Source organism: Pleurodeles waltl, chromosome 7, assembly GCF_031143425.1.
Source record: "Pleurodeles waltl isolate 20211129_DDA chromosome 7, aPleWal1.hap1.20221129, whole genome shotgun sequence".
In the NCBI taxonomy this organism is placed as follows: Eukaryota; Metazoa; Chordata; class Amphibia; order Caudata; family Salamandridae; genus Pleurodeles; species Pleurodeles waltl.
Window position 1 is genome coordinate 865,170,176 of NC_090446.1, and position 24,492 is coordinate 865,194,667.

The 24,492-nt window shown below is 44.4% G+C and overlaps 1 protein-coding gene across 1 annotated transcript in view; it reads right to left on the minus strand.

Moving 5' to 3' along the window:
* LOC138245654 (histidine--tRNA ligase, cytoplasmic-like) overlaps positions 1–24,492 on the minus strand; it is a 213,916-nt gene that overhangs the window by 93,457 nt on the left and 95,967 nt on the right. Inside the window, exons 9-10 of the mRNA XM_069199400.1 lie at positions 6,263–6,390; positions 5,924–6,187 (exon numbers count right to left, since the gene is read on the minus strand). Of these exons, the coding sequence (XP_069055501.1) occupies positions 5,924–6,187; positions 6,263–6,390 (392 nt within the window). The remainder of the gene's footprint in view (positions 1–5,923; positions 6,188–6,262; positions 6,391–24,492) is intronic.

Genomic DNA, 24,492 nt, shown 5'->3' on the forward strand with positions numbered 1-24,492 from the left:
TTTTATCCTTCCTCACTCCCCATCTCCCTTCTTTTCTGGGGACTCTGTCCAAGCTTTGGCTGAGTCTCCCCAAAACAACTTATTTTGGACCCTGATGGTGAGCCAGTGGTCCGCCTCCTTGGCAAGCTTCAGTAAGGATCAGTAAGCTTGCTGTCAATCAAGTGCTGGTGCAGCTCTGGAGAACAATGACTAGACAAGTGCTCCCATGCAATCAAATTGTACAGTCCCTGTAAGTCTGTTAACTTGCTGCCCTTCACCTAAAAATCCAGTTCTCTGCAAAAACAATCAACATTCTCCACCCAAGTTTGAGAACCGAGTTTAGTACTCTCCCTAAACTTTACCCTGTAACATTCTGGGAGTCCATAACTCCTGGTTAGTGCTTCTTTCATGGTAGGGTACCTCACCTGATCTCCGTGCTCTAAAGCCAACAAGGTGTCCCTCCCCTGATCTGAGAAGTACTTCCACAGGTCTGCCCCCCAATCTCTCTCACAGCCCCTGTTCATTCTCAATACCACTTCATAAACTCTAAATCACTGCTCTGTGTCATCCCCCACAATAAAATCCTTCACCACCTTCAAAGGGAACTACAGAACTGCTGCCACCATCCGTGCAGGACCTGCTCTTTAAGCCCAGCTCCTTCAAGCTCTGCTTGTGAGCTAAAATCATTTTCTTCTCCTCCATGGCAATTTTTCCTTTCTCTGCCGCTCTTTGGAGCCTAGCAGGTTCTAACTGGAGCTCCGTAGCTTCCCGCCTGTCCTCCTGTTCCTCCTGTGGGTAGACCTCTCCAAGAAACACTTCTGCTTGCCCTGGAAGGTGCCTTCCTCCCAGGTAGATTCTGATTCACAAACTCCCAATGCAGGCTCTGTTCTTCTCTATCCACAATAGCATTCTCTTCCCCTGTGTGCTCACCAGCCTCCTTTGTTGCCAACCAGGCCCTCAGCGCCTTTTGCAGCTCCTTCTTCCTAGTGAGACCTTTAATAGGGCATTTGAGCTCCTGGCAGAACTTTTTGAGCTGAGGTACTGAATATATCACCGACCTCTCCTGCTCAAACACCAAATCTGCAGCTCCATTTGATAGCTCACCAGACTGAGACATGATTGCGAATAATACTCAAAAGTTGCCAGGAGAGAAAAATCAAACCATTATGTTGGGGTTTAATGGTCTGTGATATGGAATTAGTGTACACCAATTACTGTATGCAAAGTAAAAATACAAGTCCTACCCTCACCGCTGATCACCAAAACATTTTAGACAGAAAGCATATGCACTTTAGCACTGGTTAGCAGTGGTAAAGTACCCACAGTCCTTAAAAAAAAAAAAAAAAAAAAAATAGGAGGAAGAAAGCATAAGTTTGGGGAAAACCCTGCAAAAAGGGCCAGGTCCAACACTCCCACTCCTCCTCCCTGGTGGGTGCACGTGGGATAGAAGGATGTAATGGTAAAAGACACAGCTATTTTAAAGGCCCAAACTACCTTGGAAAAGAAGGCTGGCAGGTACAGAGGACCAACTTGTCTGGGTATGAAACTGTAAAAGTGTGAAGATCTGAGAGGTCTTGCAATTTCTGCAACCCCTATGAGCTGACGGTACGTCTACCAACAACACTGTTTACAAATTAGGAAGACAAATAGGACAACTGTGCGTCAATTCAAAAATGGATAACATCAATAAAATCAGCAAAAGATGCAGATTCCAATGAGCAACAATGAACTGAGTGGCTATAACAGAGAAAGTAAAACAGAAACCATGCCTGTAAAGGTAATAAACAACAAAAGCAAACAAGCATTTGCAATGCAACGGGTCTCGCATTTGCTCGTGTTAGAGCTGACAGCGTTGTAAACTCCTAACCAGACTTTTCACTGGTAATGAAACCTATCGGCAAAAGTGCATTTATGTACGTAACCCGAAAAAGTGCAATTAACTGTGTAATAGGGCCGATATTATGTAAAGAGCTAGACTTCTGCCAAGCGAGATCGCGCTGGGAAAATAGAGAAAAAATAGTCCACAAGTCTTGCATGTTTTCTGTACGTGGTCGATGCGCTCGAGGAGGGCTATCCACCGGAAAATGCATGACATGTGCATGCCTTCCACTAATGAAATCAATCACATTCTAACAGGCAAGCCCACAAGCCAATGACAGACACTGACGTGGACAGGGCTCCTAGCCCTTTTTAATGACTAAAGTGTCTCGCTTAGCGAAACGCATGCGCAAGCGACGCAGGATCGACCCTTATCAGAGAGACACATAAAAGAAGGCAGCAAAGAAAAGTAACCTTTGACTGTAACCACTGCCAGCCTTTGATTTGCAACAGGCAGAGAGAAAGAGAAAACATCTGAAAATAGTAATTTTAGGGATCAAGACATTCTCACAACACTGCACACTCGTACCAGTGACCTACATAAATGGATTCCTTAGAACCTTTTCTGGCAGCCAAAATGACATCAGCAAATTTTTCAGGAAGTCCACAGTACTCTAGCTGGCACCACTCAATCTCCAAATGTGCAACCATAGGGCCTGGGGTTTGGGACGTACAATCTGGCCACCCTGCTGAGGGAGCAGGTCCACCCTGCAGTGGGGAGGAAGAGACGGTAGAATGCCAAGTACCAGCAGATCAGTCTACCAGATCTTCTTTGCCCAATGTACCATGATCAGGACTTGCTGTGCCACACTCATCCATGCATTATGCAAGACTTAACAGAAACAGAATCAGTGGGAACACATTTATCTGGCCCTGGGATAAGCTGACCCCAAAGACATCCCAAAATGAACCATTCAGATAAAAATCATTAAAGTATGGAAATAATGGACTCATGACTGTTGCAGTTAAAATCCAACAAATGCCAGCACATTCATGGGAAACACAAAGCGTGGTCATCAACCCGAGCAGCAAGAAAATCCAACAAATGCCAGCACATTCATGGGAAACACAAAGCGTGGTCATCAACCCGAGCAGCAAGACTGTGAAGTGCTAGCACACCACAGTAAACCTCAGGTACCGTCTGTGTGCGGGAAGAAACAGAAGATGGAACAAGCTGTCCTGGAAATCCAAGACACCTATCATGAAGGCATGCAAGAATTGGTTCATATACAGCATCTCAAACTTGCCAAGCTGAATCAACAAGTTTAGAAGACAGAATTCTAGAATCGGACTTCGCAGATCTTTCTACTTGGGGACCACCTCTTTGGCCTCTTTGTTTAGCAAGGCAGGTACATGGTCCTCCAGAATAAAGGGCTGTGTTAGAGTGTACGCGCTGGTGAACACTGGCTGATCCAGAGGAGAGATAGGAACTTGAGGACCAGCTGACTGACACAGCAGCCTTATCATACAAGTCTCCCACTTGATGAAAAAATGAGAGACCATACGACACTCTGGCAGATAGTGGTGTTAGTGTGGGAAATCAGATATGGTTTGAGGTAGAAGAAACAGCAGAGAAAAGAGGGGGGTTAGGTCTGCTGCTGGTGATGGCAACTCTTCGATTCACCCCTAACACAAAAGAAGCAGTACGCTAGCTAAAGTGTATAGACTGGGTTGCCTCAGCCAGGAATGTTGAGCTCTGGAACTGCCCAGAAACCTTCTGTGCTGCTGATGGAACTGCCTTGCTGGTGAGGCCATATCCAGCAAGCAATAGCTCAACTATTCTTAAAGCATCCTAGGGATGAGTCTACCTTCTGCCAAACAAATGCCACTTGTCATTGAAGGGGATATCCATCACAGTGGCCTGAACATCTGCCAAAAAGCTGGAACACATAGACGCATGGCAGGGAAGTGAGACAGTGGTGGCCCATGGACCTGGAGTTCAGAATTTGCTTTTAAGGGTCCAATCCATCACTAACCAATTTGCAAAATGACTTTGTAATGTGTTCTGGTAGACTCACAACTGCTGGTTTGGCCAATTCTGACAAGTCATGGCAAAAGTGGCCTAGCAGGTATGTGTCATTCACCCTACGAAGAGTGGCAGACAGAAGCAAAAACATTTTGGCTCAAGGCTTTCAGCTGCTTGGACTCCCTTTCCAGAAGGGACGTAGAAAAGGTACTGAGGGTATAGTTTGGAACATGAAGTGTGATCCACCCATCTCTTTGTCAATGGGTGTGAGTAAAACAATTTTGCATTACCCTGATTATCTGGCAATTTGTATGTGGACTGCTGTGCTTGAGAAGGGCTATTCCCAGGGACCAAGTATAGGTATCAGAAGGGCCATGTTAAGATGAAACAAAGGCTGCGCAACTGAACATGTAGATTTTAAACAAAAGTTTGGATTTTGGTTCCTCAGATGGAAAAATAAGCTTTAGGCACCACTGTGGTAAAGAAGGTTACTTATTCTGTCAGAAGTTTAGAAGGGTAAGTGTAGTACCATTACGAAGAAGCCTATAGAACACAGGCATTTTACCATTTGCAGAATAAGAAGGAAGTATCATCATGTTTTGTGGGACCATAATCTTTATCAGACAGGATTCTGTACTTGGAATCAGATTCTTTAGACTCCTGAATTATTTAAAGTGACTTTGAAGGCAGCATTAATAACTACTCCGAACACAGCGTAGTGACCAATTCCAGGGCACTGAAGGTGCTGGACAGACTGGGATGGCAATGTGGGACATGTTTTCTTTCTAGGTCCTCAGCCTGGAGTCTATGGAGATGCAGAGACGGAAGCCATTCAGGACAGAGATGCCACGCCCAAAAGAGTGGATTTGCCCTCAGGAAGCAGCCCCAAGAGCACCAGAGCTATCCTAAAGAAACCGAATTGGCCAGCTAGAAGGACTCAACCAGCTCAGAATTGGCAGACAGGGAATTTAAGCTGGATTTTTTTTCCAGCTAAAGACTCTGCCCCAATGATGAGGAAGTTAGTTTATTTGTAAGAGGGCCTCTTGGGAGATAGTTCGTTATGAGGAGTTTTATCTTTAGGGGAAGGGGGACGTTGCATGTTCTTGGGACTGTCCAAAAATAACTTGAGTCCAGCTCTGTAATGGCCTCCATGTGTATCTGTGCAGTCACATACTGCTGATGTCAGAGCAAAGATAACGCATGTAGATGTCATGTAGATCTGATACAGACACCTACTTGCAACAAACAGGGCTCGAACCTTGAAACCTTCCAGGGAGACATTTCAGTGTCACTGTTGAAGTTAAGGAATTTTTGTTGCTCAAACACTAAGAGACCTTTGGACCATATTGAAGAGATGCAGAAAAACAGAAACTGGTGTCAGCACACATACCAACATCTACTATATGCCATTGTTATTTTGTACAGTGGGCAGAATTATATTTATAGCTGCTTGGCATCACATAGTGGCATGTGGGACTACTGGGCGGGTGCGGGATGGGATTTAGCCCATTCCGAGGCCTGGGAGGATAATCTTAAATTGAGTAAATTATATGAAATGTAGCCACCGGAATTACTGCACCTCTTCTACTTGCACTTTCACCTTATCCCTTTTGTAATTCATCTATGCTTTTTGATGAGCACACACCAACCTGTAGTGCTTGTGCTATACAAAGCACTGTGTACTACAAAATAAATAAAATAAGTGCACTTTTTAATCCAGCAAACAAGGTTATCTTTGTAAACGAATTCAGTATATGCTATTAGGATGGGGGACCCTAAATTGACAAGAACAATTTGTTCACAAACTAATAATTTCTGCATTGCCTTTAGAGGCTTAAGGTGAAACAAAATTATACAAAAGAACGCATTTTTGATAGTTACAATGCATTCTGCCAGCAGGTCAATGCTTTTAAAACCACAAAACAAACAAAAAGTTATATTATTTTTTTACCTGATCTTCTTAAATCTCCAACAGGGAATAGAGAAACATGGAAAAATGCAGTAAGGGTTACAGTTATCACCATCTGTTGCATAAGGTCAAATTATGGAGTTTCCCTTTCCAGAGGCGAAAACGTGAAAAAAACAGAAAGGGCAGCCTACCTCTGCTTTCTGTTCCATGATGGAGAAAATGCGCTCTATTCCGATGCTGACGCCGACACATGGCACTTTCCTGCCCTTTGGATCGAACATTCCCACCAGCCCGTCATAGCGGCCTCCTCCAGCCACACTGCCCACACTTAAAGTTTCCTCACTGTTGTCTTTCTGCTGAGCCTGCGTCTCCTTATGGTCCTGTAGCAGGACTGCCTCATAGATGACTCCAGTATAATAATCCAAGCCACGGGCAAGACTCAGGTCAAAAGAAATCTGCAGAACACAAGCACCATTAGCAAACTAACTCAGTTGTCTACTGCAGTAGGACAGCCTTAATCTACTTCCTACCTGACTTGTCACACCAAAGAGCGCAAGGTACTCAAACAGCAACTTCATGTCATTGAGCCCCTCCAAAGAAAACTTGTTCTGGGAGAGAAGTGGATCCTGCAGCAGCTGCTCAATCAGCTCTAACCCACCTGCAGGTAAAAAGACAGAAGGAAACTGAACATGATAGAACTTGGAAACAGGATGGCTCAACGTTTTGTTTTCTGTTTTTCTATGGGAGAGATTTTCTCAGGGAAAACAGGATACAGGTTTGCAGACCCTATGACTGCATACCATCTGGTAATTTATTCAGATGGTAATTTATTCAGAAATCTTCATTATTTTACAGTGGTTTTGTAATGTCCTGGCCTTCATGCGTGCAGAGGACAGCCTTAAAAAGCACAATTAACTTTTCAATAGGGAGAAAGAAAAGAGGAACCTAAAGCCTTCAAATAAGTGGAGCTATCTCACAATTGAAATCGCAGTTTACTATAAAATACTTAAAAACTAGCATGCAAAAATGAGGTTCCCCAGGCTGATGACACCTCCAAATCCACAACCCAACCCTACCCGTCAAGTCTCCTCCAAGGCCAAGCTACTTGGACAAAATGTATCAATCACTCTATGGAAAACAACATGGGTGATGCCTCATTGTGTACTGTTCCACTATCCACCCTTTTAACTGTGTCTTGCTTTTTGTAGTATACACTGGAGATGAACGAGTTACTTACCTTCGGTAACGCCTTTTCTGGTGGATACATTAGCTACCTGTGTATTCCTCACCTATTGAATACTCCCATTGCGCCAGCATTCGACGGAAATCTTCTTCCTAGCTTCTGCACGTTCGACGAGGACGTCACAATTGCCCACGCGACGCCGTCTGACGTCATACAGGCAATAAGAGGTCCTCGCCGGCGTGCCGACGTCAGTACCAACATTTTTTACGTGCCTGAGACTAATAGGCCATTGAGATAAATAATCAAATAACAATATTTAATGACATTCAAGATAAATACATAATTACAAAAACTCAAGATTTTTTTTTTTTAAATAAATAAATATATAAATAAATATACACAGTACATGTACAAGCCCTCAAATACCAAGAGGAGCACACCCAAGAATAACTTGGTTAGACCAGGCAGGCAACGGGGAGGCGGGTGGTACCGTGAGGAATCCACAGGTAGCTAAGGTATCCACCAGAAAAGTCGTTACCGAAGGTAAGTAACTCGTTCTTCTGATGGATACAACTACCTGTGGATTCCTCACTAATTGAATAGAGTCCCAAAGCAGTACGGCACTCGGTGGTGGGTGCCTGAATGGTCAAACCAAGAAATCCTGCAGCACTGACCGTGCAAAATGGCCATCCCTCCTGACCTCAGAGTCCAAGCAGCAATGCTTCGCAAAAGTGCGAAGGGATGACCAAGTTGCGGCCTTGCAGATGTCGACCACAGGAACACCCCTAACCAAAGCCGAAGAGGCCGACTTAGCTCTGGTGGAATGAGCTCTTATACCATCAGGGGGTTCTTTCTTTGCTAAAGAGTAACACATTTTAATGCAAAGAATGACCCACCTGGAGAGTGTTCTCTTGTGGACTGCCTTTCCTCACCTCTTTCCCACGTACCCGATGAAGAGCTGATCCTCCAGCCTGAAATCCTTCGTTCTGTCCACATAGAAGCTCAGCGCTGTCCTCGGGTCCAAGCGGTGTAGTCTCTCCTTCTTTCGAAGGATGAAGCGGAGGATAAAACGAGGAAAGAGTAATCGTTTGGGCCATATGAAAGGGTGAAACAACCTTCGGTAAGAAAGCAGCCTTGGTCCTCAACACCACTTTGTCCCCATAAAAAGATGTATAAGGGGGTTTTACAGATAGAGCCTGCAGCTCACTCACTCTTCTTGCAGAAGAAATTGCAACAAGGAAAACAGTCATTAGGACCAATAACCTTAAGGGGCAAGAATGCATAGGCTCAAACGGGGAACCCATAAGAAAAGTCAGAACCAGGTTTAGATCCCACTGAGGCATAATGAAAGGAGTGGGAGGAAATTTGTTAATAAGACCTTTTAAAAATATAAGTACTAAAGGGGATTTGAATAGAGAAGGCTGGTCCGGAAGACATAGAAAGGCTGACAGGGTAGATAAATATCCCTTGACTGTAGCCACTGCACAACCACTCTGTGCCAGAGACAACGCAAAAGACAAGATATCCAATAAGTGGGCATGTAAGGGGTCAATTTGCTTCTCTCCACACCAATTCACAAATTTAGCCCACCTATTAGCGTAGATAGATTTAGTGGAGTGTCGCCTGGCTGATAAAATAATATCCACTACATCAGGCGGGAGAGAAAAGGAACTCAGGTTGCCCCGTTCAATCTCCAGGCATGAAGGTGCAGGCCCTGGAGGTGGGGGTGTAAAACCTGCCCCTGCGACTGCGAGAGGAGGTCTGCCCTGAGAGGGAGACGGAGCGGAGGACACAATGAGAGTTGGAGAAGGTCCGTGTACCATACCCTCCTTGGCCAATCAGGAGCTATTAAGATGACTTGGGCCCAGACTTGGAGTATTTTCCTCAAAACTCGAGGAATCAAGGGTATGGGGGGAAACGCGTAAAGCAACTGGTCGCACCAAGTCATCTGAAACGCGTCCCCCAATTCTCCTTGTCCTGGATACTGGAGGCTGCAGAATAACCGGCAGTGCGAGTTCTCCAGAGTGGCAAACAGATCTATCCGAGGAAACCCCCACATCTGGAAGATTAGACGGACCTGATCCGGATGGAGATGCCACTCGTCGGCCGAGAAATGGCGACTGAGACTGTCCGCACGTACGTTCAAGACCCCGGTCAGATGATTTGCTACCAAGCAAATCTGATTGTCCTTTGCCCAAGACCAAAGCATAAGAGCTTCTCTGCAGAGAAGGTACGACCCTACTCCTCCCTGCTTGTTTATATACCACATCGCTGTAGTGTTGTCCGTCAGGACCTGAACCGACTGACCGCGAAGGGATGGGAGGAAGGCCTTGAGAGCCAGACGTACAGCCCGCAACTCCAACAGATTTATATGAAACATCTGTTCTACTGGAGTCCAAAGACCTTTGATCTCCAGGTCCCCCAGATGAGCTCCCCACGCTAGAGTGGAAGCATCCGTTATTACTGTGGCCACAGGCGGAGCTTGCGAGAACAGCCTTCCTCGGGAAAGATTGCCGTCCGCAATCCACCATCTCAAATCCGTGGCAGCATCCCTGGAGATCCTCACCGAACCTTCGAGATCTCCTTTGTGTTGAGACCACTGCTTTCGGAGGCACCACTGAAGAGCCCTCATGTGCCAGCGAGCGTGAGTGACCAGCAGTATGCAAGAAGCAAACAGACCGAGCAGGCGCAGGACCTTGAGGACCGCTCCACTTTGAAACATTGGAATCAACGCCTGGATGTCCTGAATCCGCTGAGGTGGCGAAAGGCTCGATTCAATGTTGTATCCAGAACTGCCCCTATGAACAGGAGGCGCTGAGAGGGCTCTAGGTGAAACTTGGGCACATTCACTGAAAAACCCAGGTCGAACAACAATTGAGTAGTCGACTGAAGGTGATGCAACACGAGCTCCGGAGACTTGGCTTTGATCAACCAGTCGTCCAGATAAGGAAATACTGCTATCCCCTTCCTTCTGAGCTCTGCCGCAACCACCGACATCACCTTTGTGAAGACTTGAGGTGCTGAAGTAAGACCAAACGGCAGGACCGCAAACTGATAGTGCTGCGACCCCACCACAAACTGGAGATACTTCCTGTACGATTTGAGTATCGGGATATGAAAGTAAGCATCCTGCATATTTGACAGACACCATCCAATCTCCATCGTTCAGCGCCAAAAGCACCTGAGCTAGGGTCAGCATCTTGAACTTTCCCTGTTTGAGGAACCAATTCAAGATCCTCAGGTCCAGGATTGGCCTCAACCGACCATCCTTCTTGGGGATCAGGAAGTATCTTGAGTAACACCCCTGACCTCTTTCCTGCTCTGGAACCAACTCCACCGCACCCTTTGAAAGGAGGACTTGAACCTCCTGTTCTAGCAAAAGAAGATGCTCTTCTGAACAGTAGGAAGGGCAGGGCGGGATGGGGGGAGGAAACTCCCGAAAGGGAAGGGCATAGCCTTTCCCCACAATGCTGGTGACCCAGGAGTCTGATGTTATGACCTCCCACTTACAGGAGTGGAGTGAGAAGGAATTGGTGGAAGTCAAAGGCTGCTTCCCATGCTGCACCCCTCCAGAGGATGAGGAAGAGGCAGAGTGCTGCTGGGTGGCTCCTCTGGACCAGACCCTACCCCTCCCTCTGTAAGATCTATAGGAGACAGCAGAGGTGGGTTGATGCTGGAATCTCCCTCGAAAGCAGGAGGAGGAGGAACCACGACCAAATTCTCGAAACCTTATAAAAAGTCTGGAGGAAGCAGAAGAAGAGGCTTGCAAGCCTAAAGATTTGGCAGTGGCCCTACTCTCCTTGAACCTCTCAAGAGCTGAATCAGCCTTGGAGCCGAAAAGCTTATCGCCATCGAAAGGAAGGTCCAAGAGGGTCGACTGTACATCAGAAGAGAATCCAGAACTACGAAGCCAGGCTTGCCTCCTTGTAGCCACAGCAGTACCCATAGCCCTGGCAACAGAGTCAGTCGTATCTAACCCAGATTGAATAACTTGGGTTGCCGCTGCTTGAGCATCAGAAATCAGGCTAATAAATTCTTGGGGCACCTCAGTATGAGTCGACTTTATCTTGTCCATCAGGGCGTAAATGTATCTCCCTAAAATACAGGTAGCATTGGTGGATTTCAAAGCCATGCTACATGACAAGAAAGCCTTCTTCGACGACATGTCCATTTTCTTAGAGTCTCTATCTGAGGGCACAGCCGGAAACGAACCTGGAGCAGACCGGGCTGAGCATGAAGCCTGAACCACTAGGCTTTCAGGAGTTGGGTGCCTGGAGAGGAAGCCTGGGTCAGCAGGTGCAACTCGATACCTTCGAGCCACAGATCTATTCACCGCCGAAGATGACACTGGCTTCTTCCAGATTTCCATGATCGGATCCAGCAGAGCCTCATTAAAAGGCAGAAGTGGCTCTGCAGTTGTTGAGGCAGGGTGCAACTCTTCTGTTAAAATGTTTGGCTTAGGCTCAGACACCGACAAAGGGAGGTCCAAAAAGTCAGCTGCCTTTCTAATGACCGAATGAAATGTTGCAGCCTCCTCCGTGTACTCCCCCGGTGACGACAAGTCCCATTCTGGAGAGGTGTCCAGACCACTATCCGTGTCCAAGCCATGGAGATCTTCACGAGAGTCCTCAATCTCCCCTTCCTCCAATGTCTGCCTCCGATATTCTTGTTCTTCAAGGAGGCGAAGAGCAAGCCTCCTCGAATGTAATCTCTCCTCTATCCTCGGCGTCGACATGGCGTCAGCAGATGTCGAAGCTTGACGCCGCTCCTCGGATCCATCAGACGCCGGATCTAACGGCGCCATGGATTTTTTTGGCGCCGAACGAGGAGTAGGACGGACAGAAGACTGCTCCGGCGCAGGTCTACTCGGCGTCGCTGGCTGGGACGCTGACGCCATAGCCGCCGACACCGGCGCCAAGCCCACATTTCCCAAGGGAAGAAAGGGCATAACGGGTTCCGGTCGTAGCAGAGCCGGTGCACCCATATTGAAGGTCAAAGGGCCCGACGGACCAGCCGGTCCACAACCTGGAGCCATCTGTTGAAAGATGGAGAACATTGCATTCAAGAATGCGGAACTATCGGCTCCAGGGGCCGGGAAAGCCGGGTACTTAGGAGCCTGGGTTGGAGGCGACATCGACGCCGGTCCCAACATCTGCAAAGTCGGAGAAACCGTTTGACGCCGTGGAACCTCGAACACTGAAGGAGGATTAACAGGCGACGTCGGCGAAGTCAGGGAAGTCGGAGATGCCAACGGCGTCTGCGGTTGGGGAGAGATGGTGAGACTAACTTCCCAATTCTTCCGGCGTCGAGTCGAAGGTGACCTCGATCGCGACCTCTCCTTGCTCGACCGGCGTCGAGATTCTCGACGACGCCGGGAGTCCCGATGACGCTGATGCGACTTCGGTGAAAACGACTTGCGGTGATGTCTTTTCTCCTTTTTCTTTGACTTCGCCAAAAAAAGCTTGGCCTCACGTTCTTTTAATGCCTTTGGATTCATACGTTGACAAGAGTCACACTTGTCAACGTCGTGGTCGGAACTAAGACACCACAAACAGTCAGAATGTGGGTCCGTAACTGACATTTTGCCACCGCACTCGTTGCAGGGCTTGAATCCTGACTTTCTTTGCGACATTGTAAACTGTCTCAAAGCAATAACAGCAAAAATAACTGTAACTACATCGAGTAGTAACAGTAGCTCCCTCAAAGAATAACAGTCTTCGAATGGCATGGAAAAAAGGGAACTGACGTCGGCGAGGACCTCTTATTGCCTGTATGACGGCGTCGCGTGGGCAATTGTGACGTCGACGTGCAGAAGCTATGAAGAAGATTTCCGTCAAATGCTGGCGCAATGAGTATTCAATAGGTGAGGAATCCACAGGTAGTTGTATCCATCAGAAAGTGTTGTGTACTGCTTTTTTGTTTAATTTCTGTTAAAGAGAATAACTGAATCCTTTATGAAAAAAGGTAATCAAAAATTGTGAAATAACTTTTTTTGTCTTAGTTTAGTTTCCAAATAAGAGATGGTCCCTTAAAAAACAAACTCCTGCACAATTGGTGTGAGTCTGCAGCCTACTTGGAAGAAAATTCAATTGCGGACTGATTTTGGAAATGTTCTGAAGAAAACTTTAATTGTGACTGGTAGGAATCTTCTGGTGGATATTCTGTCTACCTGCAGATTCCTCACTTTTGACTATCCCAGGTGCCAAACAGTTGTTGTGTGTCTTATGGCTATATCCTAGGTGTACAGATTTAGAACCCTAGCCCTATAACACAAGGACTCAGTTCAATGTGCTATGTATGAGAAAGGCAGAGCTGGTTTACTGCAGACATGCACTCTGCTCTGTTTCACTGGGGAGAAGTGCGTTCGGGTCAAATGCTTTTTTTAATTTTTTTTAAATAAAAACAGTCCCTATCTTAGGAACGCAGTGGTATTCAGGAAACCAACCTTTCGTACTTGGAATGTCACACTCAAGCAACTGTACTAATGACACAATGCATGTTTAGATACATTTATTGTAGTATTCTATAAATTAGTACATGGGCTTTTAACACAAAACACATAAAGCAGACTGCTATTACTAGGGTTACTATGAGAGTGAACACAACAAACACTTCTACCATGTTTCCCAAGAACATGTTTCCTACATCCTACACTGAGAGCATAAATTAAACTAACTTTGCATGTCTGAAAGAACTTGGACTGTCACCCTGCATATCCTCAACAGCGGGCATCTGTGTTATCAGACGTTCAGCTGGACGAGCAGGATGGGAGGAGGGACCTCTCCGTTAGTGTAGCTCAGCTGAATTCAGCTTCTGCATGTCTGTCCAATCTCGGTCCAGAAAGAGAAATCAAACAGCAGTTTGGAATCTGACTCCTCTCTGGACAGCTCATGTGTGAAGGTCTCTCTAATCTGAATTCCCAAATATTGGTGTCTATATCTCTGTGTCTAAGTAACTAACAGACCACTGCGGAACCTAACCAACGGTGAATAACAAGCAAGGCAGAAACGCAGTGAGAAAATCCAGCCAGGACCAGTCCTCTTTACATGTCACCTGTGTGCAAAAATCATCAGTCTCAAATGTCTAGCAGACAACCCTGAGATGTAGATATTTAGGACTCTTATTTTGGTTATAAACTAATGAGAAAACATTGATGTTCAAGCTGAGTGCAGTTTTATGTCACGAAAACATGTAAATACCTCAATTTAAAGCTGACAAAGGAGAATAACTAAAGTCCAGCTAACACTAAGTACATTTAAAAATGGATCCTGGTTCAGAATTCTATATGAACTGGATAATGAAACTTAGAACAAATCTCCCCAGTGCCAGAAGGTGGCACTGGCTTTGTCTAGACACCTGAAGTGGAGTCATAATGAAGTCAATGGAGCCTTATAGCACCCACCTTGGTGTTCCGATGACAATTCTCATCTGTTCTTAACGTTATCAAGTGGGGACAGAAAACAAACAAACTCTAAAACAAACCAGGTGCAGTGCAACAAACTTAACAAGCATCTTTTTTTAAGGCCTATGACTTTCCTTCAGGAAATGAGGCAGGTGGGACTGGAAAGGAATCTGCATTTAGATACAAAATCCACCAGATCGATAGTTATTAACTTGTTTGTATAGATTCCCAAGAAATATCCCACTAAGAGGTGGGTATGAAGGAAATTCAAATGAAAAAGTCCTTTAGGGCAGACCGAGCAAAGCAACCATTGTTTCTCACTTCAGAATCCAAGTAATGGTGTTTAGCTAAGGTGGAAGGAACCCATGTCACCCCTTTACTTGTGTCTACCACCAGTACTCCTTCAGCCAACACTGCCATGGTAGATACTACATCGTTGGAATGGGCTGAGATCTTCTCACATTGTTCTTTCCGGTCAGTGTATAGCAGATATTGACGCACAGCAATATCCAAAGAGACAGCATTTTCTTTTCAATTGTCTTGACATTTTTGTTGTCCGTGTACACAATGAAGTGCTGGGCATCAGACCTGATCTACTTCATGTGGCTAATGTAGCAAATAATCACACATGGGAAGGGTGTGCCAAGATACGGGTCCCATACTCATTGCACCACTGGATTCAAGCTAGCCTGGCAGATGAGGGTTGATACCCCAAAACCGGTCCAAGGATGCTAATTTCCGGTCCAGGGAGGACCTGACTTGGCAGTTCGGGCTGGACTGTTCCCATTAGGAGCAGTGTCAAGACTGATTTGCATATGGCTGGGTCCAAACTGGGGTGGTGTGGTGGGCAAAAAACAATAGATTAAACCAAGATCTTGTGACTGGGGGTGAATGTTTGCATTGTTCAGCGTTCCGTCCATCATCTGTTTTGTTTGTTGCAACTAATCATATGCCTATGCAACCACTCCCAGCCAAGTAGGAGGAGGGATGGCGGTCAGAAGGTGGTTAAGATGACAGATTGCCCCAGATGGAATAGGGCTCCACTTTAGGAGGGAAACCAGTATGACCTCATCTGTAAAAAAGAAGAAAAAAAAAAAAAAAAGGGTGGCCGAACACTCAAGGCCTGAATCTCACTGGTGCAACAAGCTGATATCACAGCAACGAAAAACAGTCAGTAGTTGTAACTGACAACTATGCAGAGGCTCAAATGGAGCCCTCATCAAGAACAAACTAAATTCAAGTCTCCAGGAACTAGCAAAACCAACTTTGTCAAACCCTTTAAAAATCTGATAACCACTGAACCTGAACAAGGAAGGTTAGTCTAGGAAATATATGAATGAATGAATTTGAATGAAAATATATGAGTTATAGAAATTCTATAGAAGTTCTGACGAAAGTCACAATATACCCTTTGACAATACCAACTTCATAGCCCTGCTGGGCCAAAGCCAATGCAAACTGAAGACATTTGCCCAAAGATGCTTTTAAAAGGATCAGTCTGACTGCCTGAAAACATGTCAAAACTTTATTTCAGTTCCCTGAACAGACCAACTTAGTTGAAGGGCGACGAACTGACAAAATCATGTCAACCACCTCCAATGGAAGTTGAAAAGAACTGAGATGTCCCCCTCTAAATCTCTATGCATGAAGGTGTAATCCTTGGCGATTGGGGGTGCTGCACCTTGTTGCCTAATTGGGAGAGAAGCTTCTCTCCGAGCGGACCCAAAGATGAGCACACAGGGAAAGGTTCAGCAAATCTGTGTACTACATGCTTCTCAGCCAGTCCAGGGTCATGAGAATGACATGGGCTCGGTCCTAGCGAATCTTCCTAAGAACAAGAGTTATCAACGGTGTCAAGGGAAACACACAGAGAACCAAAAACTACCACTTCAACTGAAAACTTTCCCTCAAGGCATGTGGCAGATGCAGGAGGCCACAGGATTTCTGCCAATAGGCATTTGTGAGATCAACCTGGGGTGTGTCCCACAGAGCAAAGATGACCTGAATCACCTCTGGGTGTAGGTGCCACTCATGGTTCTTAAGATAATACCAACTGAGGCTGCTGGCTGTGAATCTCCCAGATTGTTGGTGATTTCGCCAGATGGTTGGCTGCCACAGTATCTGTTGATGCTCCAATTTCCGCAGCCTCAGCAATTCCTTCCACCAGCATATTTGCTGATGTACCACACTGTGGCTGTATTATCCATCACATTCTGGGCAGATTGCTTGAAAAGGGATAAGAGAGAGGGGCTTGAGCACCAGCCAGATGGACCCGATTTCCAGCAAATTGATATGCAATCTCCGCCCTTATGCTGACTATATGCTTCTGATCTCCAGTTCCCTCTGGTTGCATCCATCATCACCTGGTCACTGCCAGCGGGTAGCAGAGAGGCCTACCTCAAGACAAATTCTCCTACATTCCCAACAGCTCAATTGCACTGCAGTGCCCTGTGAGATCACTATAGAGTCTGCCAGATCTCCCTAATGCTGGATCCGCTGCATGCAAAGGCACCATGGGGGGGGGGGGGGATGTATGACTTTACAATATATGCAATTACCATGCATGCCTTTTCCACACAGCATTTACCAAATAGAAGCCTTTACCACCTGCAGTAAGTATTTCTTCGGTAAGTATACATACCTTTTTTTTTTTAAATAACTTTTTATTTTTTGGGAGGGCAACTATAATTTTTTTCTTTTTTGTCATGTTTTCATTTACTAACCTCTCTTTATCACTACCAACCCCTAAAGCCTAAAATTACCCTTACCTCTCTTTACCTTACCCATCCCTAAAGCCTACAATTATCTTTCTTCCTTTTATGTTTATCCACTCTTAATTCTAAAATTACCCTCTCTTTACCACCTTCCAACCCTAAAATTACCTTTACCACTACCATCAGCTAAACCCTTTTTTTTTATTTAAAGTAACATAATAATTTTGTTATTTAAAAAAAATCCTGCGTGGTGAAACCATCTGTGGTAAAGGTACAAATTCTTACCTGCGTGGTACTACCTGCTTAGAAAAAGCAGAGCCTGGTAAAGCAGCTTTCAGCGGCCTGTTATCTAGGTACTGGAACACCACAATGCCTGACCTTCCGACATGGGCTGCAACCACTGCCATCATCTTGGTAAAGAACCTCAAATTGGTAGTGAAAGGATATCACCATAAACTGCAGGTACTCTCTGTGCAACCGCAGGATCGCTATATGAGAGTACGCGTCTGGGCACTCTCCAGTCTTTCGCATCCAGCACCAAAAGTAACTGAGCCAGAATCATCTTGAACTTTTCCTTGCACAGGTCATCTTAACACCACAGAAGAAAAGACAGCTCTGGAGAGAAGCAACTGGCTGTATCCAGAACCGCACTGATAGTTTAGTAGGAAGAGTCTTGCCTATCAAGGACCACTTCTGCAAAGTGGACATGAGATATTCCAGTGAGTTGATGGTCACCACTAATGCTAAATCAAATGGTATGGGCGTAGTACCCCAATAAACAAGCAGGATTCAGGTTGTGCAGCACTCGGCTGTCTGCGGAGAAAGATTTCTTTCCACCTTTTTTTGAATCTCTTTCTGAATGGTGGGTAGGAAAGGCTCTGAGTTCAGCTTTGTTGTAGATGAGGGCTGCACATCTAGGATTTTTGGGGCAGGAGAAAGACAAAAACAAGCATTTGCAATGCAATAGGTCTAGCATTTGCTTGAGTTAGAGTTGTTGGCATTGTAAATTCATAACTGGACTTTTCTTGCCACATAAATCGGTGAGCCCTGCCTCATAATTTTGGCTTTTTATGCCATATAATTCCAGTGGCCCTGCATATAACTAAAACACTTCCATTTACCTTCTTCCTCTATCTGTAGCAAAAAATGAAAATGTTGTCATTTAGCATCCTAATTTAAATCTGCCATGCGAATTCCAATAGAATACCACTTTCGCCACCCTACCATCAGAGTTGCTGGCTGGCTAACAGAATTCCACAAAAACAACACAAGACAGCCACAGAGGAGTAACGAGAGAAATAAACTAGAATGGTCACCCAGACATATCAAGAGTGTTCAAACAGTGCAATAAGGATGTTACGTTGGCCTGAATTATGGTAATAATTGTAATAAAGAGAGATTATTAAAACATATAAAATTATCATATAAACCTTTACAGAAATAAACCTTTGACATTAGACTGTAATGCTGGAAACAGCCACTAGAGAGCACCATAACAGAAATAACATTTGTAAGAAACATGGTTATGCAAGCACTTTGTTAGCCACAAGAGGGGATAACACCAAAATACAGGAGAAAGTAATGCAGTGTAACCCTATACTTAGCCCCCATAAGCTTTGTTAGGGTTAGCAGGCCTTCTGCAATGATATTACAAACAAGGCCTTTAAAGCAAAACTTTTCCCAGCTGTAAAACGAAAGTTGTAGCCATGAGAAAGCTTAAAAGACAGTGAATGGTGGAAGGGTTTATTATTTTGGGGTCCCCACTAATCTAGTGTGGGGACCCAGAGATGATGTAGACAGAAAGAGCGTTTTGAAGGTGGTCCCAATGTCCTAATACCACCACAGGCTGAGTTATGAGCAAACATGTTTTGTAAAAGTAAAGCCCTGCATGCAAAGCATTATGGGGCGAGTTTTCGTGCCACAAATATTATAGTATACTAACTGTGATGATCAGAACAGCCCCTAGAGCACACCACAATAAAAATAGCTTTTGGAAGAAACATGGTCATGTAACCATGCAGTCAGCCCTTAGAGAGAATAACCACATAAAAAAGAATGGGAGAAAGTAACACAGTAGAACTACATATTTCACTCCTAGAGGGTATAGTGGAGTAAACAATTTTAAGTCTAGTAGAACTATTACAATTATATTACAAACACAGCCCATAAGACATAACTTTTCCCAGCTGTAAAACAAAAGTTCCCGCCATGAGAAAGCTTAAAAAGATAATGAATGGTGGTAGAGATTATTATTTTGTACTCTTCACTAACATAGTGTGGGGACCCAGAGATGACGTAGACAGAAAGGGGCAGGGCACATTGTGGTCAATGTTTTTTAAGGCGGTGCCATTATCCTAGGACCATCACAGGTTGAGTTATGAGCAAACATGCTGTGTAAAAATAATGCCCTTCAAAGCATTATGGGACAAGTTTCCTGCCACAAATATTTTAATGTGACCTAATGCTTAGAAAAGCACCTAGAGATTCCCACAATGCAAATAGCATTTGTGAGGAACATGGTCATGTAACTGTATAGTTAGCCCCTAGAAGGCATACTCACACAAAGAATTGGCAGATAATAATGCAGTGTAACCATATAGTTAGCCCCTAGAGAACACAGTACATTGCACATGTTCATGTCTAACAGGCTTATAGCAATGATATTACAAAGAAAGGCCTTTAAACACAACCTATTCTCAGCTCTAAAACAAAAGTTCCAGCCACGAGAAACGGTGAAATAGACACTGAATAATGGGAAGGGTTATTACTCTGGGGTCCTCTCTAACATAGTGTGGGGACCCAAAGATGATCTAGACAGAAAGACCACATTGTTGTAAACGTTTTGGTGTTGGTTCTATTGTCCTAAGACCAACTCAGGCTGATTTATGAGCAAACATTTTTTGTAAAAGTAATGCCCTGCACAGCATTATGGGACCAGGTTCCGTGCCACGAATATTTTAAAATGTTGATATGACTGTAATGCTTAGAACAGACCCTAGATGACCCAACAATTAAAATAGCATTTGTAAGAAACATGGTGATGTAACTGTATAGTTAGCCCCTAGAGGGCATAATGACACAAGAAAAATGGCAGAAAGTAAAGCACTGCAACCATATATTTAGCCCCTAGACAGTATAGTACATTACACATATACAGGGCTAACAGGCCTATAGCAATGATATTACAAAGAAGACCCTTAAAAAACAACCTATTCTAAGCTGTAAAGTTTCAGCCATGGAAAGGTTAAACAGACACTGAATAGTGTAAGGGGTTATTATTTTGGGGTTCCCACTAGATAGATGACGTAGACCGAAAACGCACATTGTTGTGAACATTTTGGTGGTCGTCTCATTGAGTTATGAGCAAAAATGTTTTGAAAAAGAATGCTTGCAAAGCATAAGGGGACGAGTTTCCCGAGTGAAGGGACTCCTGAAGTATTGCCTCTCCCGCTGTGCCGCGAGAGCCGCTTTCACTTTGAGGATTTCTGTTTTAGTAAAGCATTCACCAATTTTAAGTGTTTTAAGGGGAGAGCCACAAGAAATGACTGAGTAGGTAGGTAACTGTGAACAATATGACCAGCGCTCTAATACTGCTGATCAAGTTCATACTATTGCGCCTGTTCGTGCTGAGAATGCCATGGCAGCCATGCAGCACGACGGGGAGAGACAAAAGAAACAGTTCTCCCATGCTGAAGTAATATCAGCAATCCTGCAATAATCCATGTAAGATGGGCAGTCTGCAAGGCGTGACAAGGCGGGACAAACGTAAAACAATCACCAATTAAATCAATGGATTTTTGAAAGGCAAGCCCATGAAATAGAAAGTGATGGGTGTGAGGTGGGCATGGTTAAAAGCCCACAATACTTATAACAGGTCAAAGCGCTTAAGCGCTTCACCAAAAATGCTGGGTCTTCAGAACACGGCTTGTAGCATCATGCTATTGTTCGGTTCAATGCAGGACACATTACGGGCTTAGACCGCAGCTCTTTTGCAAGGCTTCCAAAAGAGCCTCAATAATGGAAAGTGAATGTTCTACAATAAAGGCAGCCCATTGTAGCACGTTGTCAGGATGTTAGGCCACTATTCAAATAAAGGAAGAGGAATCTAAAATACTTCAGCTGCCTTCTTAAGTATAGCATGGAAGGATTCCAATTCTGCCAGTACTGCGCCACGATCTGGGTCACTGTCAACATCAGTGACATATCCAGCCCACTTCACATTTTGAAGGACCAAAATATTTGATCCATCCAAGGAGGGCAGAGGCTCATAATCATCAGCATCCCCCTTTGCCATTTGAGGAATGGTGTTCTGAATACATCCCAAGGAGAGTATGGATTGTGCTCTAATACTGCCTTTGGGAATTTATGTATAGGACAGAGCAAAAGACGAAGCACGAAGTAGAGACCTGCCCCGGGACTTCAACATTTTGGCTGAGGAGTAGTGCTCCTTGTTGTGATTCCTCTTCTTTTTCAACTAGGACTCTGAGGACAGAAAGGCGATCTGGATCCTGCCCCTGGTTCTAGTCCTCGTTCTTGATCACCGATTTGATCACCAACGCCCTTGAAGATCATCCCTGGCTTCTCAGTGGCAGAGATCACATGATGATTAGTCATGCATCGAACCAAGACATCACAGACAATCATCATGTGGCTCTGTAATGGACATCTGTTCATCACGCCGGCAGTGGTGCTTAAACACTGTACCAAACAAATTTGGCTGGAGACCAAAAATCTCTTCACCTTAAAATTTAGTCGAGAAGCTCTGGACTTGCATGGAAAGGTGCTGAAAAAAAACAGAATGGACATCAGGGCACAGTGGTGAGAGCTATATGGCTCCAATGAATTCACCACAACTCCACATCTGGCATCCAGAAGCCAGCACTCTCAACTGGCCCGGAGAACTATGTCAGAAGTTTCTGAATCCAGTCTGGCACCAGGGATATTCAAAGCTGAGGAATCTGCAAATAGAAAGACGTCTGCGTATGTACAGAAAAGTACTCTCATTGACACCAAAGCACGTACAATGATTCTGAACTTAGCTTCACTCTTAAGCCCTGACTGTATATATCTTTTGCATTAAGATTGTTCAACACTCTATTTGTCCCAGATAGGACTGTAAAAGTCTTCTAAAGGTAGGCAGAGGCAGCCATACATTTAAAGAGAACCAAATAATGCGTGCATTAAAGAGTTGCAAAGATATACGTTTGTAGCTGGGGGTTCATTTAAATAGCGACCAGGGATTTAATAAAAATTGAATTTAAGGGGGCAGGATACGAAAGATTTCAGATATCAGATATCAGTCCTTTCTGGTGAGGGGACCCCCAAAAATACCAAATTTATAAAACTAATTAAGACTGTTAGAAACCCCACTGACTACATAATGACTTCATATGGAAAATATAAGGTGCAGTTCAACATATTGGGGTTGGAGAGAGATATGTGGGGGAAAAAAGCAATAACTCATGTTCAAACTGAGGAGTCTGCACACAACATTTGCTATGAATGGAACATACTCAAGGTTCCAGAATGCCTATGTACAGATGTTAAGAACTCGGGGCTTATGAGTTCCCTATAACATCAGTTGCAGAGCTATAACAAATATGTAAGCTTATGGAAGGAAATTCTTCACACAATTAAAAGCTTTAGCAAAGGCATTAGAATACCGGAACGCCCACAAATCAAACTACCCTTGAATCATGCAAAGGTTCTATCACGAAAAACTGAAAAGAAATTCAAATGGCTGAGAAAGGTAGGAATCATGGATCACAGGGAAAATGTTAACAGGTCAAAATACAAATCTGTAATGAATGGAGTCTCACTACAGGCAACTCGTTATATACCTGAAGAGAAATCTGCCAAGTACTAATTTGTTTCAGTGTAAAATGTCACTTCCAAGATTGACTAATAAACACCAAATGCATATGAGAAACATATAGATGAAAAATGGAGTTAGTGTATGCCAATGCACATACAACCCACTGGACTACCGAGAAGTAAAGGGAAGGCAGAGATGGTTTTAAATTTCAACATTTCACACTGAAGACTATAAGCACTATAAGATGTGAACAGATAGTCATGGAAGTACTAGGTTTTTTCCATGATTCAACAAAAGTAACCTTTCCATAAGCCTTTAATATTAGTTGTGTACTGCACATATTCAGCCAGTCATGAGACTTCATAGTGCCACCAATAGCCCATGAAAATATTTCAATATAATGTAAGAAATTGGATTATTTGAGAAAGGAGGGGTCACTAACTATCTCAATTAATTAATAATAATCACAATCCTTCTCAGGGTGAACCATCAGGATTACTAATTTAATCTGAGCACAATTTACCAGCAGCAACAGCATAGAGAAGACCGGCTTAATCTACGGCAATATGTGAAGTATTTATGCAGTACCAAAACCGTAATGAAGTTGAAATGCAAAACCATAAACATTCCAAATTAGACAACTAGAGTGCCATTTCACCAAAATGACAATAATCCAGTAAAGGCAACCGGAGATATGTATTTTTAAATATGAAGTAGAAATAGCGCCAAAAAGCACAAAGCACCAGTGATAGTCAATGGCCGAAGCAGATTGGAACCTGCGTGTAATTAGAGGAGAGCCACAATGAAGTTTAGGTCTGATACACCAATCCTGGTAGAAGATTTTACCTTCTGACTTTAATCCTTTAAGTCTCAATCCACGACAGGAGTGCACTTCTAGTGCACCCAGGTTCTGAGGAAAGGCACTTGGAGACTCACAGTGTGTGAGGGAGACAGTGTCAACAGCAGGGTCCTGCCAATCTACTTGGTACTGTGCACAAGAGGGAGCAGGTCCACTCTTTCAAGGCTCTTCTCAGGTCACAGGCAGCAGGTCCTATTCTCTTCAGTTCCAAGAGTGGTCTGAAATAGGTGCCTGGAGGTGCCACATTTATGGTGGAGGGGAAGAAGGGGGAGGGAGGGGTCAGGCAAGCATTGTGCCCCAAGACAGACGTCTGGTAGAACAAAAGTAGAACAGCAAGCCGAAAGTGGATACAAAAAAATTGTTCTGACATACTGTTTCCTTTCTTTTCAATTGTGTCCACTGATTTATATGTTAAAAAAAAAAAGACAGAGAAAAGTCTAGTTGGACAAGGTAGGTATTTTAGCAACAAGACTGTTTGACATCCTGTTTGTTGCCTTTCAAGTGTGCCACAACATGTTATATGTAAACCCAGACCTGTCATGCAGGCTCTGACACTCAAGCAAAATCTGACATTGTGATTTCAAAATGGATGCTCAGAGCACTCACCCTGCATATTCTGGGTGGTGCAGAGGAGTCACCCTATTGTCTGCTCCTGAGAGGCATTTCACATCTCTTCAAATACTAATCAGTGGCTTAGAGAAGTTTTGAGAGTAAATGAAAATTGGCCTTCAGAAACTTCAGGCAGGAAAATGGTAACTTTCTAAAAGCAACTTTTCCTTGATATGTA